Below are 16,785 nucleotides of genomic sequence, written 5' to 3'. Positions count from 1 at the left end.
CCTACATAGAACATAGTCCACCTGTGTGCACCTTCCTCCACTCTTATACGTCACCCTATGATCCTCCTTCTTAAAATACGTGTTCCTCACTGCCATTTCCATCCTTTTAGCAAAATCTACCACCATCTGCCCTTCCACATTCCTCTCCTTAAAACCATACCTACCCATCACCTCCTCATCACCTCTGTTCCCTTCACCTACATGCCCATTAAAGTCTGCCCCAATCACCAATCGTTCTTTCCTAGGTACACCATCTACCACTTCATAAAATTCACTCCAGAATCTTTCCTTCTCCTCCATCTCACAGCCAACTTGTGGAGCATAGGCACTGATGACATTTATCATCATCCCTTCAACCTCCACGATCATCACCCTATCAGAAACTCTCTTCACCTCCACTACACTCTTACTGTACTCTTCCTTCAGAATCACCCCTACACCATTTCTCTTTCCATCCACACCATGATAAAACAGTTTAAACCCACCTCCAATGTTCCTGGCCTTACTCCCTTTCCACTTGGTCTCCTGAACACACAGCATATCTACCTTTCTCCTCTCCATCATATCAGCTACCTCTCTCCCTTTACCCGTCATAGTTCCAACATTTAAAGTACCAACCCGAACCTCTACTCTCCCACACTGCTCCTTTTCCTGCTGTCTCTGTAGACGTCTTCCTCCTCTCCTTCTCCTCCTTCGGCCAACAGTAGCCCAATTTCCACCGGTACCCTGTCGGCTAACGATACCTGTGGCGGTCGTTGTTAAACCGGGCCTCGACCGATCCGGTATGAAATTCCCATTTGTGATCCGCATATTTGATTTGGCACATGTTTTACGCTGGATGCCCTTCCTAACGCAACCCTCCCCATTCACCCGGGCTTGGGACCGGCACTAAGAGTGCACTGGCTTGTGCCCCCCTAATGGCTGGGTTCTATATATATATATATATATATATAAATAAATGTTTTAGCTGCCATTTTATTTGAAATAAACTTCAAATGTTGTTCACAAATGTTAATAATAAACTGAGTTAATATAAAACCAACAAGCAATTTTCCCCCACAAGCATACTGAAATTGAACCGTAACTTAAAAGCCAAGCACAAACTGAACCATGAATTTTGTGCATCGTTACACCAATAATATATGCATGCATACACACACAACAAAATACCAGTGCCCTTGTCCAGAGAAACATACAAAAGTATTAAAAGGAACCACTGGTTAAACCTTTTCTGAACCCAGACTATTTATGTAACATCAACAATATTATATTCCTTTATACAAGTTACAAATATTTAATTACATTTTGCCCATCCCCATTTAATTAATTAAATATATATAGAAGCAAAGAAAAATTAAGGTGTGCGTGTGTGTTTGGGTGGGGCACATTTTGGCACATACTAATTTTGTATGTGCCAAAACTCGACCCCCGGCACTTTTTTTCCTGAATGAATGATTCTTCAAGTTATCAGAAATATTGAAACAATGGGCTGAAAGGCATTTCTTGTTGCTAAGGCAGGTCCAATTACATGGATTATTTAAACAAATAGCACAGTGTCTCTTTTTTAGAGATTATAAACCAACATCAAAAACAGATAACTGTCCTGAGAAAGAAAATCTTTGGTGTACCAACATAGAAGACAACAGCAGCTGAAGACCAATACCATGAGCGTTTTTTAAAAAACTCTAACAAGGTCAATGAACCTCCACCAAGCAGGGGTGGGAGTACAAAGACTGCTTGTTAGGACTCAGAAACCAAATGAAATGTCAAAAAGTCGATATAAACGACATGAATTTCACCCCAAGATTAAGAAAGTGAGTTTATTGACTGATTATACTTGTTTGGATCACTTTGGTAGAGGTTATAGAGGGGGAAAAAGAACAATTATGAAAATCATACAAGTTTGGTAGAGGTAGTTATAGCTTTACAAATATTTATTGATCTAGACCCTAACTCGAATGAGCACATTTCAGTTTCTGAAGGAACAAACCACTAGCTGAAATCTGCAATATGAACTTAGAAAAGGATTACAACAGAATACAATAGTTTAGTGATCTTACTGGGTCACCAGCCCTGTTGCTGCAAACAATGGCTTTGCAACCAAATATTAGGTTTGATTTTCATTACTTAATTCCAATACTACTGCACACCAGACAATTGGTGGTCTACCACCAAAACATGCTTTGGTGTATTCCAGTTCTTGTAGAGGAGACATGTAGATGGTGGAGAATTCTGAAATAAATGTATAATACACATTAAGCTTACCTTCAGCTCCTGAATCGTGTTATGGAGTTTTCTGCGTTCCATTTCTCCACAATGAAGCTTATCCTTCTGCTTGTCTACCAATTCCTGCAAGCTTGTTACCATTTCCTGACACATTCTCAGTTGTTCCTGACACTGGGTCAGAGATGAAGTCTGAATAGAAAGCTGATTCTGAAATTTTAGGAAGAAGGAGGTGAACAAGGTGTAAAAAATTATCAAGTATTACCATGCAAGAGTCAGTGCTTAACTGCAAAAGTGTAGTACTAGAAAGTAGTGCAGAGACTTCAATCATGCTTAACAGTCATTAAGAAAATAAATAAAAGTAAGTATATGCTAATTTTTTATATGGAGTACATAGGCATGCCTTTATGTTGCAGATTTCTGTAGTTTGGTCATCTTTTAACTTAAGCAAAATTCCATTTTCATCTATTAGCTTTTTCAGATCTTTTTGAAGGCTTTCTTTTTCTGTAAGAGTTCTCTCCAGCTCCTCTTTCACAGATACCAGACTAGTTAATCTTGCTTCAAGTGATCTGCAAATAATGTGTAAAGCAAAAGCTGATCATACAACCAAAGCCTTGATATTTTAATTCAAATATAGTTTGTAGTTTACCCAAGATGCTGTTTTAAATGCTTGTTTTCCTCTATGGCATTTGCCTTGTTTTTCTGGACTTCTGCATTTGACATTTTAAGGTCCTCATTTTCTTGGTTAAAAGTCTTCAAACGACTCTGGTAACTTTGAATTTTACTCTCCAGGTCAGCAACTTTTCCCTTCAAGTCCCACCCTGGTCTCTTGGATGCTCCTAAAGTACAAAAAAATTCAGTGGCTACAAGAGAAGAGTCTTTAGGTGTCTTATTATTGGTTTTGCCAGACTGGTAGCAATACATCTTCAGATACACTGTTAGAACAGTAGTTTCTCTACTTACCTTTAGCAGTTGGTGCATATGCAGGCTTTTTTGCATCACCTAAAAGTAAAATTAACTGGTCACTGTGATGTGCATTACAAACTTTGTCTAAAGCCATGACAAGACACTTACACACTTAAATTAAGTAGCATAGATACAACGCATAGATATAGAATAAATAAACTAATGTTGACAATTCCCCCTCAGCACCATGCATTTACAATCAAAATAAGTTTTTAATATAGTCATTATGTAGGTGTGCAATAATCTTGAATATGATTAATAAAATAAATAAAATAAAATAAAAAACACACAACAGTAAGCAAGACTAAAACTGTACCTCTTGATGAAGCTGCTGCCACAGTTGCAGCTCTGGCTGGAGGAAGCACTTTATCTATGAAGCATAGAATTAAGAGCCAAATTAAATCCTACATCAAAAAATAAATAAATAAATAAATCCAATACTTAATTTATCCTACCAAGTATATTAATGGCACATCTAAAAAGTGATCAGAGCAAAGTGTCAAAATACAACATATTGTACCGTTATTTAAATAAATAAAGCAAGCATGATTCCATGACCCTTATTTATTCATTTGTGTTTGTTTAACATTACTTACTGGTTGCTTTTACTGGCCCAGTACGTTTTGGAGGGACCACACTAGCAGGTTTAAGCCTCTGAAGACCTGTTTCAACTTTTCGTATCCTTTTCTAGATGGAAAATAAATGAGTAAATGAATAAAAATGAGAATGAAAGTTTACAAAGATTAATGAACAGACCTGTTTACATATACAGGCTAAAACAATTGCATAGTTAAAAAAAAAATGTATAAAAAAAAAAAAAAAAAAAAAAAAAAAACACCGCACACACACTCACCAGTGCAGGCTGTTGAAGGTCTCCATCATTACTGCCGGAGAGAGGCCTCTTCGACATGACTGGTAAACGGGACGAATTCTGCGAGAAAGAAAAAAAGATTAGTTGACTGCTTAAAAGTTAAATGTTACAGCTAATTGATTTATGTGACATGCTCAGCAATTAAGGCAATGTTTTTAAACTGTAAAAAAAAAAAAATGTAAACAGTAAAATGCCAGCCTCTTGAACATTTTGCATTTATACAATACACAAAAAAAGAATTATGTGACATCTGTGTGATGCATATAAATCTGCATTTGCATGATTTTTCTTTATCTGACATCTCAGACTTCACCCAGAGTGTTGGCACCAGACAGGGTGCCTTCAAAATAAAGTTTTCTTGGGACTTTTCCCCACAAACATTCACAAAAAATTTTCCGGGGGTGGGGGGTTTTGTATGTTTTGCTTATCAATAATTGGATTAATCAAGTACATACTATGCCACTTATTATTTATAATGGTAATAAATGGTACTCCCTGACCTAAAAGGTTAGTATGAAATTACAAAGCATTTCTGCAGGTCACACTGGAGAATAAAGAGTACCAAATACTATAAATGTAAATTCATAAGCAATGGTACAGGTGCTCAAAATAAAATAGGTGGTAAATATATACACACCACATACCTCTTTGCTCATTTATCCTGCCAGATTGGAGTTCACCAAACCGCTGAACAAAACAGAAGCGATGTAAAGTGAAGCTGTGGCTAACAGATTAAGAGTCTGGAGAGACAAAATCATTCAGGCTGAAATGTTGATATGAGCTCATTCTTAGAACTACTATGTGATGCTAATAAGCGCTTATAAAACGTCAGGGTTTAATCACAATGCGTGTATTGGCACCTTCCACGCTAAATACAAGCGATATATCATTTTATACAAGATGATTAAATATACAGTACACAAATTATATCAAATAATAATCGCCTTACCACACGACACACAGCAGCGTAAAAGTGGCCAAACTGTACCCGAAATCTATTCAACATTGTTTAAATTTAAATCTGGATCCCGCCTTTAAAGGAAAAGTCCCCATTGGCCAAATCATAACCAATCTGAGCGTAAGGTCCCGCCCACATGGATTATGATAGGCGGACAAAATGGCAGTTTTCTCAAACTTGATGCTGTAACACGCATGCGCGGGACATGTTGTGAACGCTCTAACACGCATGCGCGGAACATGTTGTGGACGCTATAACACGCATGCGCGGGACATGTTGTGGACGCTATAACACGCATGCGCGGGACATGTTGTGGACGCTATAACACGCATGCGCGGGACATGTTGCAGCTGCTGTAACACGCATGCACAGAAGGATTCGAATCGTCGTGAATGTTTATTTATTTTTATTAATACTTAAATAAACTGTATACAAACAGTAATACAACAATAAACAAATAAAAATAGTAAACAATGACAACAAAAAAAGTAAAAAAAAAACATGAGAAAAAAAATTCATTAAAGATTTACAAACAGCTAGGGTTTTTATAGCTTTCATGTTTTTAGACAATTAAATCAATGACAGGTAACGTCGTAAACGGTTAATCACGCATATAAACATTGGTTTGGAGAGGAGTAAATAAATATTAATGTTTTATTTTAATAGTTTAAAATTTTTATATAATTTAATATGTTGAAGTCTTGCTGTTGTCCATATTGTCAATTTTTATTACATGCATTTCCATCATAAAAAAAATGGCATACTCAAAAACGATCAGTAGCTCAGCGGTTAAGGTGCTGGGTTAGTGATTGGAAGGATAGGAGTTCAAGCCCCGGTATTGCCTAGCTGCCACTCAGGCCTTTAACCTCTGAGCAAGGCCTTTAACCTCTGTGCTGTACAATGTCTGAACCCATCCTCCAAGCAAGCTGGGATATGTGAAGAAAGAATTTCACTGTGCTGTAATGTATATGTGACAAATAAAGGCTATTCTATTCTTAGATACAGGGTCATGTTCAGGAATCCAGAGGCCAATTAGAAGAAATTATAACAAGCTCTGGTTTTTGTGAACGTTGCCTCCTATGGTTTTCCTGCTTGACATATTTTGAGGCAAAAATTTGCCCTAAAGTTCTCCAGTTATATGGGAAATCCAATATTGATTTGTTGCTTTGTTCCAGAGTAATATCCTCTTTCAGTTATGTATGTATGACACTAAGATCAAAGATAAATGAAAGCTGCAAGCAGCGATGTGCGGGCCCTCGCCGGGCTCACCGCCACCCGGTGGTGCATGTAAGCGAGTAAAGACGGAAGAATTATGGCACAGTCATTTCAAAGTGCCACACTTCTTGTTGCCCGCAGGTGGCGCTATGACTATAACTAAATATGGAAATGTAGATGTGTTCAAATCAGGAGTCTTATCAATCATGTGAAGTTTGGGGCAGATTGGACATTGTATGTCCGAGTTATAGCAACTTCCCTTTTTAATGGCGAATCCTCGAATTTTGTCAGACCACCATGGACACGCCCTTTGACGAAAACTCTAGATCTTCGCAAAGTAACATAGCAAAGGCCTTTAGATTAAGCCTACCAAATTTGGTGTTGATCTGAACAAATCTCAACTGTTATTCCCATGGCGAGACATTGAAATTTGTGACGGCGCCATGGACACGCCCTTTAACAAACGCTCAAGATCTTCACAAATCACTAGCACAAAGGCCTTAAGATAAGATTGACCAAATAGAAAAGGGGATAGCATTAAATGTATAGGAGTAGTTCATTGCACAGTAAAACATCACACTTCCTGTTGCCAGCAGGTGGCGCTATGACTATTACTAAATATGGAAATGGAGTTCAGATCAGAAGTCTTATCAATCATGTGAAGTTTCGGGCAGACTGGACATTGTATGTCCGAGTTATAGCAAATTCCGTTTTCATGGCGAATCGTCAAAATTTTTCAGACCACCAAGGACACGCCCTTCGACGAAAACGCTAGATCATCGCAATTTAACATTGGAAAGGCCTTTAGATTATGGGTGCCAAATTTGGTGTCCATCTGAACAAATCTCTAGGAGGAGTTCGTTAAAATACAACATGTGCGAATGGCAAAATCGGCCAAAAATTTCAAGTCAAGTCAAGTCAAGAAGCTTTTATTGTCATTTCAACCATATATAGCTGATGCAGTACACAGTGAAATAAAACAACGTTCCTCCTGAACCCAGGTGCTACATAAAACAACATAAAACAAACAGTACAGAACAGAAAAACACAGGGCCGAGAACTAAGATCCTCGCCACAAAAAGTGCATGTGTGCAGCTGGTGCAAACAGTGCAAAAGACAACACAAGACAGTGCAAGACAACACAGGACAGTGCAGGACAATACACAATACACAAAATATAAAAATAAAAATGGAAATAGCTCCGCCAGTAAGACCTGTCGTAACAGAATAAGGTGCAGTGTAAACAGAAAAATGTAAACAGAATTTGTGCAATTCAGCAGTAGCAGCAATCAAAAATAAAGTGAACAGTGACCAAAGGATTTGGACAGAATATTGTGCAAAATAACAAGTCCCGGAATCAGCAACAGACAGCATGTAAACATTTTGCGATAGTTAAAAGTGTGATTGGTATTGAAACCTGGGTGAGCGAAGTGTATGATGGGTGTTGAGTCCGGTTTGTGCAGATCAGTCACACAGTTGTGTGTAAGTGTGTGTGTGTGTGTGTGTGTGTGTGTGTGTGTGTGTGTGTGTGTGTGTGTGTGTGTGTGAAAGAGAGTTCAGTTGAGTTCTTTGTTGAGGAGCCTGATGGCTTGCGGGAAAAAACTGTTGCACAGTCTGGATGTGACGGCCTGAATGCTTCGGAACCGTTTCCCTGATGGTAGGAATGTGAAAAGTGTGTGTGACGGGTGTGTGTGGTCATCCACAATGCTGTGTGCTTTGCGGATGCAGCGTGTGGTGTAAATGTCCATGATAGAGGGGAAAGAGATTCCGAAAGAGGGGAAAGAGATTTGCTTATACAATTAAAAATACCCGACTTCCTGTTGGGTGTCGGATTTCGTACCAAGAGACTTTTTTGTATGTCTTAGTGTGTTACATGTGTGTACCAATTTTCAAACATGTACGTGAAACATGGCCCTTTAACGAACACTCAAGATCTTCACAATTCACTAGCACAAAGGCCTGAAGGTAAGACTGACCAAATTGGAAATGGGATGGCATTAAATTTCTAGGAGTAGTTCATTGCACAGTGAAACATGACACTTCCTGTTGCCAGCAGGTGGCGCTATGACTATTACTAAATATGGAAATGTAGATCTGGTCAGATCAGGAGTGTTATCAATCATGTGAAGTTTGGGGCCGATTGGACATTGTATGTCTGAGTTATAGCAACATCCGTTTTCATGGCGAATCGTCAAAACTTGTCAGACCACCAAGGACACGCCCTTTGACGAAATCTCTAGGAGGAGTTCGTTAAAATACAACATGTGCGAATGGCAAAAATGGCCAAAAATTTGTTTATACAATTAAAAATACCCGACTTCCTGTTGGGTGTCAGATTTCGTCTTTTTTTCAACTTTTTTGTAGGTCTTACTGTGTTACATGTGTGTACCAATTTTCAGACATGTACGTGAAACATGGCTTGAGCCACACACCGTTGAACGTGTATAGGTGGCGCTGCTGAGCCGGTTCTGCCACATCCACTTTCGAGGAACATGGTGTACCTAATCTTTCGACTTTATTCGCTGTGTACGCAAAGTTTTGTGAGTTTTCTATAAAAAAAAAAAAAAATGCAAATAATACTAATAACAATAATAAATAAACGGAAGGAAAACAATAGGGTCCTACGCACCTTTGGTGCTCGGGCCCTAATAAAAAACGACACAATTACAATAGGGTCCTACGCACCATAGGTGCTCGGGCCCTAAATATCCCCAAATATACATATGGGCAATGTCTGAAGGGTAGCCAGTAATGACATTAATGTGAGAAAGAGCTTTAGTTAGAAAAGGCTTAGCACTATACAACATATAGCTGTCCTAACATGAGCAAAATTGAGCTCTTTTGTTTTGAGAATGAAAGCTTTTGTTCTTACATCCTGTGAATGAATTCGATGTATTTTTATTTATATAGTGCTTTTTACAATGGACATTGTCTCATAGCAGCTTTACAGAGATAAAGTAATTATAAGGTTGTATAAAATTTTTTTATGAAGATTTACAATTTTATTGCCTATAAGTTTGTTCCTTATAATTGTTTATCCATAATGTCTGAACCAGTGGCAAGGAAAAACTCCCTAAGATGGCATGAGGAAGAAACCTTGATAGGAACCGGATTCAAAAGGAAACCCATCCTCATCTGGGTGACACCGAATGTACATTCATTGCATTTCCATTCTTGAAGTGTGCAGTGATAGGTGGTTAAATATAGATTGATTGTATGTACACAACCAACAAATTGCCCTGATAAACTGTCAGTAAAGCCTGCTAAGCCATGAGCTTCTAAATTGTAAGCAACAACTGTGACAGTGTCATCCCTAATTCTTATTCAAAAACACTGATTTAGTCACAAGAGGAAAATTATAAAGCTGCAATCCAAATATTTCTTCCTATATCTTTCCATGTCATGTAAAATAGTGGTAGCACAAAGTCTGTGAGTGGTACACAATCCCTGTTGTCAAGACAGAGGGGAATCCCAAAGCTGAGGAAAGCTCACATGCGAACTCAAACAATGTGGCATACAATGTGGTGCTAGTATCTATGCTAAATAGATAATAAAGAGAGAGAAGAGAGTGGCTTGGTGATACCCTAAAAAAATAAGTTTACAGCTAGTTTCGACCTAAATATTTAGGTTGATGTACTGAAGGGAAGCCTTTTGTATCAATACTGTATTAATTAACTAAATAGAAGCAAAACACAGTCCCACAAACTATGTAACCATTTCTTTTGTATTTAATTGCAACCCCTTCATGTGTCCTAATGAGGAAATTATATGAAATAATTAAAAATAGATTAACATTGTCTCACATATGCAGTAGTGCTTAAGGTAATCAACACCGATATCAAAAGCCATAATCCTAAATCCATTCATCTTCTTCTTCTTCTTTCGGCTGCTCCCATTAGAGGTCGCCACAGCGGATCATCCATCTCCATACCATACTGTCCTCTACATCTGCCTCTTTCACACCAACTACCTGCATGTCTTCCCTCACCACATCCATGAACCTCCTCCTTGGCCTTCCTCTTTTCCTCCTACCTGGTGGCTCCATCTTCAGCATTTTTCTACCAATATAATTTGTGTCCCTTCTCTGCACATGTCCAAACCATCTCAATCTCGCCTCCCTCACCTTGTCACCAAAACATCCTACATGTGCTGTCCCTCTAATAAACTCATTTGTAATCTTGTCCATCCTCGTCACTCCCAACGAAAACCTTAACATCTTCAGCTCTGCTACCTCCAGCTCCATCTCCTGTCTTTTACTCAATGCCACTGTCTCTAATCCATACAACATCGCAGGTCTCACCACAGTCCTATAAACTTTCCCTTTCATTCTTGCAGATACCCTACTATCACAAATCACTCCTGCCACTCTTCTCCACCCACTCCACCCTGCCTGCACTCTTTTCTTACTTCTCTAACACATTCTCCATTACTTTGCACTGTTGACCCCAGGTACCTGAACTCCTCCACCTTCTCCACCTCTTCTCCCTGCAACCGCATCACTCCACTGCCCTCCCTCTCATTCACACACATGTACTCTGTCTTACTCCTACTGACTTTCATTCCCCTTCTCTCAAGCGCATATCTCCACCTCTCCAGGCTCTTCTCAACCTGCTCTCTACTCTCACCACAAATCACAATATCATCTGCAAACATCATAGTCCAGGATGACTCCTGTCTGACCTCGTCCGTCAACCTGTCCATCACCACTGCAAACAGGAAAGGGCTCAGGGCCGATCCTTGATGCAGTCCAACCTTCACCCTGAACCAGTCTGTCGTACCTACTGCTCACTTCACTGCCGTCACACTGTCCTCATACATGTCCTGCACCACCCTCACATACTTCTCTGACACACCTGACTTCCTCATACAATACCACAACTCCTCTCTCGGCACCCTGTCGTACGCTTTCTCTAAATCCACAAATACACAATGCAGCTCCTTCTGTCCTTCTCTATACTTCTCCATCAACATCCTCAAAGCAAATAAGGCATCTGTGGTGCTCTTCCTCGGCATGAAACCATACTGTTGCTCACAGATGGTCACCTCTTCTCTCAGCCTGGCTTCCACTACTCTTTCCCATAACTTCATGGTGTGACTGATCAACTTAATTCCCCTGTAGTTACTGCAGGTCTGCACATCTCCCTTATGTTTAAAGATCGGTACCAGCACACTCCTTCTCCATTCCTCAGGCATCCTCTCCCCTTCCAGAATCCTGTTAAACAATCTGGTTAAAAACTCCACTGCCATCTCTCCTAAACATCTCCACGCTTCTACCGGTATGTCATCTGGTCCAACCGACTTTCCATTCTTCATCCTCTTAATCGCTGCTCTCACTTCCTCCTTACTAATCCTATCTACATCCTGCTTCACCAACTCCACATCCTCCAACCTTCTCTCACTCTGATTTTCCTCATTCATCAGCTGCTCAAAATACTCCCTCCATCTTCTCAACACACTCTCCTCATTAGTCAACACATTTCCCTCTCCATCCTTTATTGCTCTAACTTGCAATCCTAAATCCATTCATATTCTTTTAAAATAAAAGAACAGCAGAAGGACTATACTTATGCAAAAGCATTACACCATATTTCACCCTAATTAACCAGATAAAGCTTAGACAAAAACAAACAAAAAGTAAAAAAAAATAAATAAATAAAAAAAAAAAAACTAAATAATTAGGTATGCTTTATATGCACACACAATACACCTTGCTGAAAGCAAAAAAGGTAGACAAATAATTAAGTGTTTAATAAGTAAACAATCAGAACAGTTTTTAAACAGAAAACAGCAGCAGTTTAATTAAGTAAACAGCAGCAGTTTACAATCTATCTATCTATCTATCTATCTATCTATCTATCTATCTATCTATCTATCTATCTATCTATCTATCTATCTATCTATCTATCTATCTATCTATCTATCTATCTATCTATTTATCTATCTATCTATCTATCTATCTGTCAGAGCTTTAACTGGGCCACTCTAGGACATTCACAGAGTTGTCCCTAAGCCTGTGTTGTCTTAGCTGTGTGCTTAGGATCTTAGGGTTGCTTAGGTCCTGAGTGCTGTGTAACAAATTTTTATTGACTATATCCGTGAATTATATAGCAAATTATGTATAGCGGGTTTAGAGCTTGTGTATCACCTGTTGCGATGAACCCGTAATTTAGGTGGTAATCTTGGTATTTTCTTTTAAATGCAGCTCTCTTTTTGCTTGCATTCTGTGACCCTTCTGCTGTCTAATCATTTGGTTGTTCATTCCCAAAAAAGCCCTCCAGTGAATTTTGTTTTCGGCAATTTTATTTCAAGACTTAGCTTGTGTCGCTGATAACCCAGCCATTATGGTTGCACAAACCAGTGCACTCAGTGCCAGTCCCTAGCCCAGGTAAATGGGAAGGGTTGTGTTAGGAAGGACATCCAGCGTAAAACGTGCCAAATTAAATATGCGGATCAAAAATCAGAAATTCATACCGGATTGGTCGAGGCACGGGTTACCAAACAGGGTACCGGTGGAAATTGGGCTACTGTTGGCCGAAGGATGAGAAGGAGAGCAGGGGACATCTACAGAGACAGCAGGGAAAGGAGAAGTGTAAAAGAGTGGAAGTATAGGGTTGGTAATTTAAATGTTGGTACTATGACTGGTAAAGGGGCAGAGGTAGCTGGTATGATGGAGCATAGAAAGTTAGATATGTTGTGTGTTCAGGAGACCAAGTGGGAGGGGAGTAAGACCAGGAACATTGGAGGGGGGTTTAAACTGTTTTATCATGGTGTGGATTAAAAGAGAAATGGTGGCGGGGTGATACTGAAGGAAGAGTAGATTAAGAGTGTAGTGGAGGTGAAGAGAGTTTCTAATAGGGTGATGAATGTGATGCGGAAAGTTCAAGGGGTGATGATAAATGTCATCAGTGCCTATGCTCCACAAGTGGGTTGTGAGATGGAGGAGAGGGAAAATTCTGGAGTGAGTTAGATTGGGGCAGACTTCAATGACCATGTAGGTGAAGGGAATGGTCTTAGGGAGAGGAATGTGGAAGGGCAGATGGTAGATTTTGCTAAAAGGATGGAAATGGCAGTGGTGAACACTTATTTTAAGAAGAAGGAGGATCATAGGGTGATGTATAATAGTGGAGGCAGGTGCACACAGGTGGACTATATTCTTTGTTGGAGATGCAAGCTGAAGGAGATTGGAGACTGTAAGGTGTTGGCAGGGGACAGTGTAGCTAGACAGCATCAGATGGTGGTCTGCAGGATGGCTTTGTAGGTGACGAAGAAGAAGAGGAGAGTGAGGACTGACAAAAGAATAAGATGGTGGAAACTGAAGGAGAAAGACTATAGTGTGAGATTCAAGGAAGAGGTCAGACAGGGGCTTGCTGGTGCTGAAGAGGTGCTGAATGATTGGGCAACTACTGCAGAAGTGATAAGGGAGACAGCTAGAAAGGTACTTGGTGTGACATCTGGAAATACGTAGTCAGGAAGACAAAAAGACATGGTGGTGGAAAGAGGAAGTGCAGGAAAGCAAAAAAGAGAAAGAGGTTGGCAAAACAGAATTGTGATCAATGGAGTGATGAGAAAAGTAGGCAGGAGTACAAGGAGTACTCTTTCACACCAATTACCTGTTCCCTGCCAACACCTTACAGTCTCCAATCTCCTTCAGGTTGCATCTCCTACATAGAACATAGTCCACCTGTGTGCACCTTCCTCCACTCTTATACGTCACCCTATGCTCCTTCTTCTTCTTAAAATTAGTATTTACCACTGCCATTTCCATCCTTTTAGCAAAATCTACCACCATCTGCCCTTCCACATTCTTCTCCTTAAGACCATACCTACCCATCACCTCCTCAATACCTCTGTTCCCCTCACCTACATGCCTATTAAAGTCTGCTCCAATCACCAAACACTCATTCTCCACCAGTGCTCGAATTGAGTCAAGTCCCCAGTTGTTGGGGGTGGGGGGAGGTGGGTTATGTCTTTCTGTCAGATTCAGCTATTTACAATGTAACCAAAACATTGTGAAAGTGTTTAAGGGCCTGTTTAAGGACTTTTTTTTTTTTTAGTTAAAACATCAAAAGAATGTCAAGTATCAGAGCATAGTGGTCTGTCTGGTTTTGTCTGTGCTTGCCTTCCTGTCTTGGTTGCAGTTGACAGCCAATGGCCATCTTTTGAGTGCAAACACAAATAAGTACTGGATTTTTGCAAACTTCTTTCCGCAAATATAGGCTACTAGCTTCAAATGAGGGTTGCTTTTGTCTGAGCACCCCCGCATAACTGGGCCTATTAATAATGAAAAATTTGTGATTTATGTTGAATACAAAGCCCCTGACATGCAGTAAATAAATATAGTAGAAAGACAGAAAGTGAAAATTACCCCACTAAAAGGTTTTCTCTTCCCAAGTGGCGGTTTATTACTCTCCATTTCATAGCTGGCTTCATGTAACAGTCCCAAACAAGCAGTAAATGATATCACGCCTATGGCGGTTTTTAGACGTGGGGGTGTTTGCATTTTAAAGAGACATGACAACTATTTAAATAAACATGCTTATGTCACATGAATGATTGTAAATAAATAATTCACGAAATGTACCGTTTACTAACTGCTTGAATTTAATCAGATGTGTAATATATATATTACATATATATATATATATATTTTTTTGTTAAAATATTCTTGGGGACCCCCCTAAAACAATTTTTTTACTTATCATTGGGGTCACTAATGCCTTATGGGGGGGGGGGGGGGGTACTGGATCTCTCTTTCCCCCCCCCCCATTTTGAGCACAGCTCTTCACTTTCCATCCATACCATGATGGTATAAAGAACTAATTTATTGCCGATGTCGTTCACGCTCCAGTTCAATAGGTGGCAGTAATTCACACAAAGCCGCTGTACCTGCCGCTAACAGAGAAGAATGAGAATACTGAGGCGAGAAGTAAACACAGCAGTTCTTTAACGCCCAGGAGACAGAGGGCAGTTGTGACAGTTTTCTACTGATTGTTTAGTTTAATGTCTGCGGTAAATATTGTGTCTGCCAACACTTAATCATTTTAAACATTTCTGAATCACTTGAAAAGATGATTCTGCAGCAAAGTCCAAGTGACGCCATGTGTGAGTACCAAGTTTGTTCTCTATTCAGCGTAAAATGACTAATTCCTGCGGTCGCAGTACCTTGTTTACTCATTTAAATTTCTATTATATTTCCTAATTTCGGCTCTGACTTAATATAATATTCTTTTCAGGTTTCACCTGTATCTGTGAAATCTTCTAACAAGTCTACCTATAGGGCCATTTGTAGTGGCAATTTTACCTATACTGTACCTGTATATTTAAACATGTACAGTGGTCCCCCTCGGGGGTCCGTGAATGTTCGACGCACCCCGGCAGCCCCTATGGTACCTTAGTGAATTAATCTAGACATTATGTCACTTTAATACAATAATGTGTTTTTGTTAGTGAAAACATAGCTTAAAATGTTATTCCTAACGTTCCTGAACATTAAAATTATCCGCAGCCTCCTGTTAATGTTCCAAATGAGAACCCGCGAATTTTCCGAGCCGCGAATTATCGGTGGTCTACTGTATACATTTCCACATTCTGTAAATTATCTTCCTCTATATCCCGAATATACGTGGGTTTAAAATGTCAAGGAGCTCGCTATCCACCCAAACCTTCACATCAAAATCTCAATATTTTATAAATTATTTTATAAATAATCAGACATTACTCATGGCTGTTAATATTAAGGGTGTCCCCGACTAAGAATTTACATAGTCGAATCAGAACTGTCAAGTCAAGATCGTGTGTGTGTGTGTGTGTGTGTGTGTGTGTGTGTGTGTGTGTGTGTGTGTGTGTGTGTGTGTGTGTTCGTGTTCGTGTTCTTTCTCACACACCACACACAGACACAGCTTTGTAACAAAGCGACCAAAACTTGTTTTGTCAAGTGACAAAACGTCGACACATCAAATTGAATCGGCTAAATCGCCTGTGCAAGCTTGTTTTATAACACCTGTGAAGAGTCGACTGTGAAATCGAAGCTTGAATCCTCGACTATTTAGGGTCACCCCTAGTTAATACACTGACAAGCTTTTCTCCTTCTTTTTTGGTAGTAATTACTCGCATCGTAATTTTTTCCTATGAAAATACACATGAGCATGCATAACAATTGCAAAGTGTGGGCATTATTTATAGAAACTCATTTGACTTTATATAGGAAAAGTAAGAGAAATTACAACTCTCTGCTATTTGTTTCTGTTAATATTTTATGACAATTTCACCAGAAAGCATGAGGCTCTTGTGCAGTTTAAATTTATCACTCTTAACAATATGACTTCAGTGCGTAAGAGAGTGTAAGAGAGAAAAGATATTCATATTCCTCATGCTGTGGTTGTTTTCAGTAACGTTTTCTCTCACTAGACTTAGACTTACCATAATATTATGCAATCTCAGTAGGCATTTTTCTATTTCTTTTACTGCATTAGGACTATCTCTTCAACACAAAATTAGTAAAAAAAAAAAAAAAAAAAAAAAACCACCTATCTTAAAGCAATTATGCGTAAAC

The 16,785-nt window shown here is 39.3% G+C and overlaps 3 protein-coding genes across 8 annotated transcripts in view; 1 reads left to right on the top strand and 2 right to left on the bottom strand.

The window, feature by feature from the left end:
* Positions 1-5,164, bottom strand: part of kifc1 (kinesin family member C1) — a 14,876-nt gene extending 9,712 nt beyond the window's left edge. The window contains exons 1-9 of one of the 3 annotated variants that reach the window (XM_083539998.1): positions 5,010-5,164; positions 4,705-4,800; positions 4,043-4,120; positions 3,786-3,876; positions 3,506-3,559; positions 3,187-3,225; positions 2,873-3,062; positions 2,627-2,792; positions 2,266-2,433 (exon numbers count right to left, since the gene is read on the bottom strand). In XM_083539998.1, coding sequence (XP_083396124.1) covers positions 2,266-2,433; positions 2,627-2,792; positions 2,873-3,062; positions 3,187-3,225; positions 3,506-3,559; positions 3,786-3,876; positions 4,043-4,120; positions 4,705-4,716 — 798 coding nt within the window. In that variant the 5' untranslated portion in view covers positions 4,717-4,800; positions 5,010-5,164. The remainder of the gene's footprint in view (positions 1-2,265; positions 2,434-2,626; positions 2,793-2,872; positions 3,063-3,186; positions 3,226-3,505; positions 3,560-3,785; positions 3,877-4,042; positions 4,121-4,704; positions 4,801-5,009) is intronic. The other 2 variants (XM_083540000.1, XM_083539999.1) reach the window with 2 other exon arrangements.
* LOC310725234 (craniofacial development protein 2-like) overlaps positions 1-16,785 on the bottom strand; it is a 121,603-nt gene that overhangs the window by 100,394 nt on the left and 4,424 nt on the right. The window lies entirely within an intron of this gene.
* The window catches only part of slc29a3 (solute carrier family 29 member 3), a 45,864-nt gene continuing 44,186 nt past the window's right edge, over positions 15,108-16,785 (top strand). The window contains exon 1 of one of the 4 annotated variants that reach the window (XR_014533283.1): positions 15,108-15,385. The gene's annotated coding sequence lies outside the window, so the exon portion shown is untranslated. The remainder of the gene's footprint in view (positions 15,386-16,785) is intronic. The other 3 variants (XR_014533282.1, XM_083540042.1, XR_014533284.1) reach the window with 3 other exon arrangements.

This window comes from Silurus aristotelis (genome assembly GCF_946808225.1).
Source record: "Silurus aristotelis genome assembly, chromosome: 4".
Lineage (NCBI taxonomy): Eukaryota > Metazoa > Chordata > Actinopteri > Siluriformes > Siluridae > Silurus > Silurus aristotelis.
This window is presented reverse-complemented; position numbering and strand designations above follow the sequence as displayed.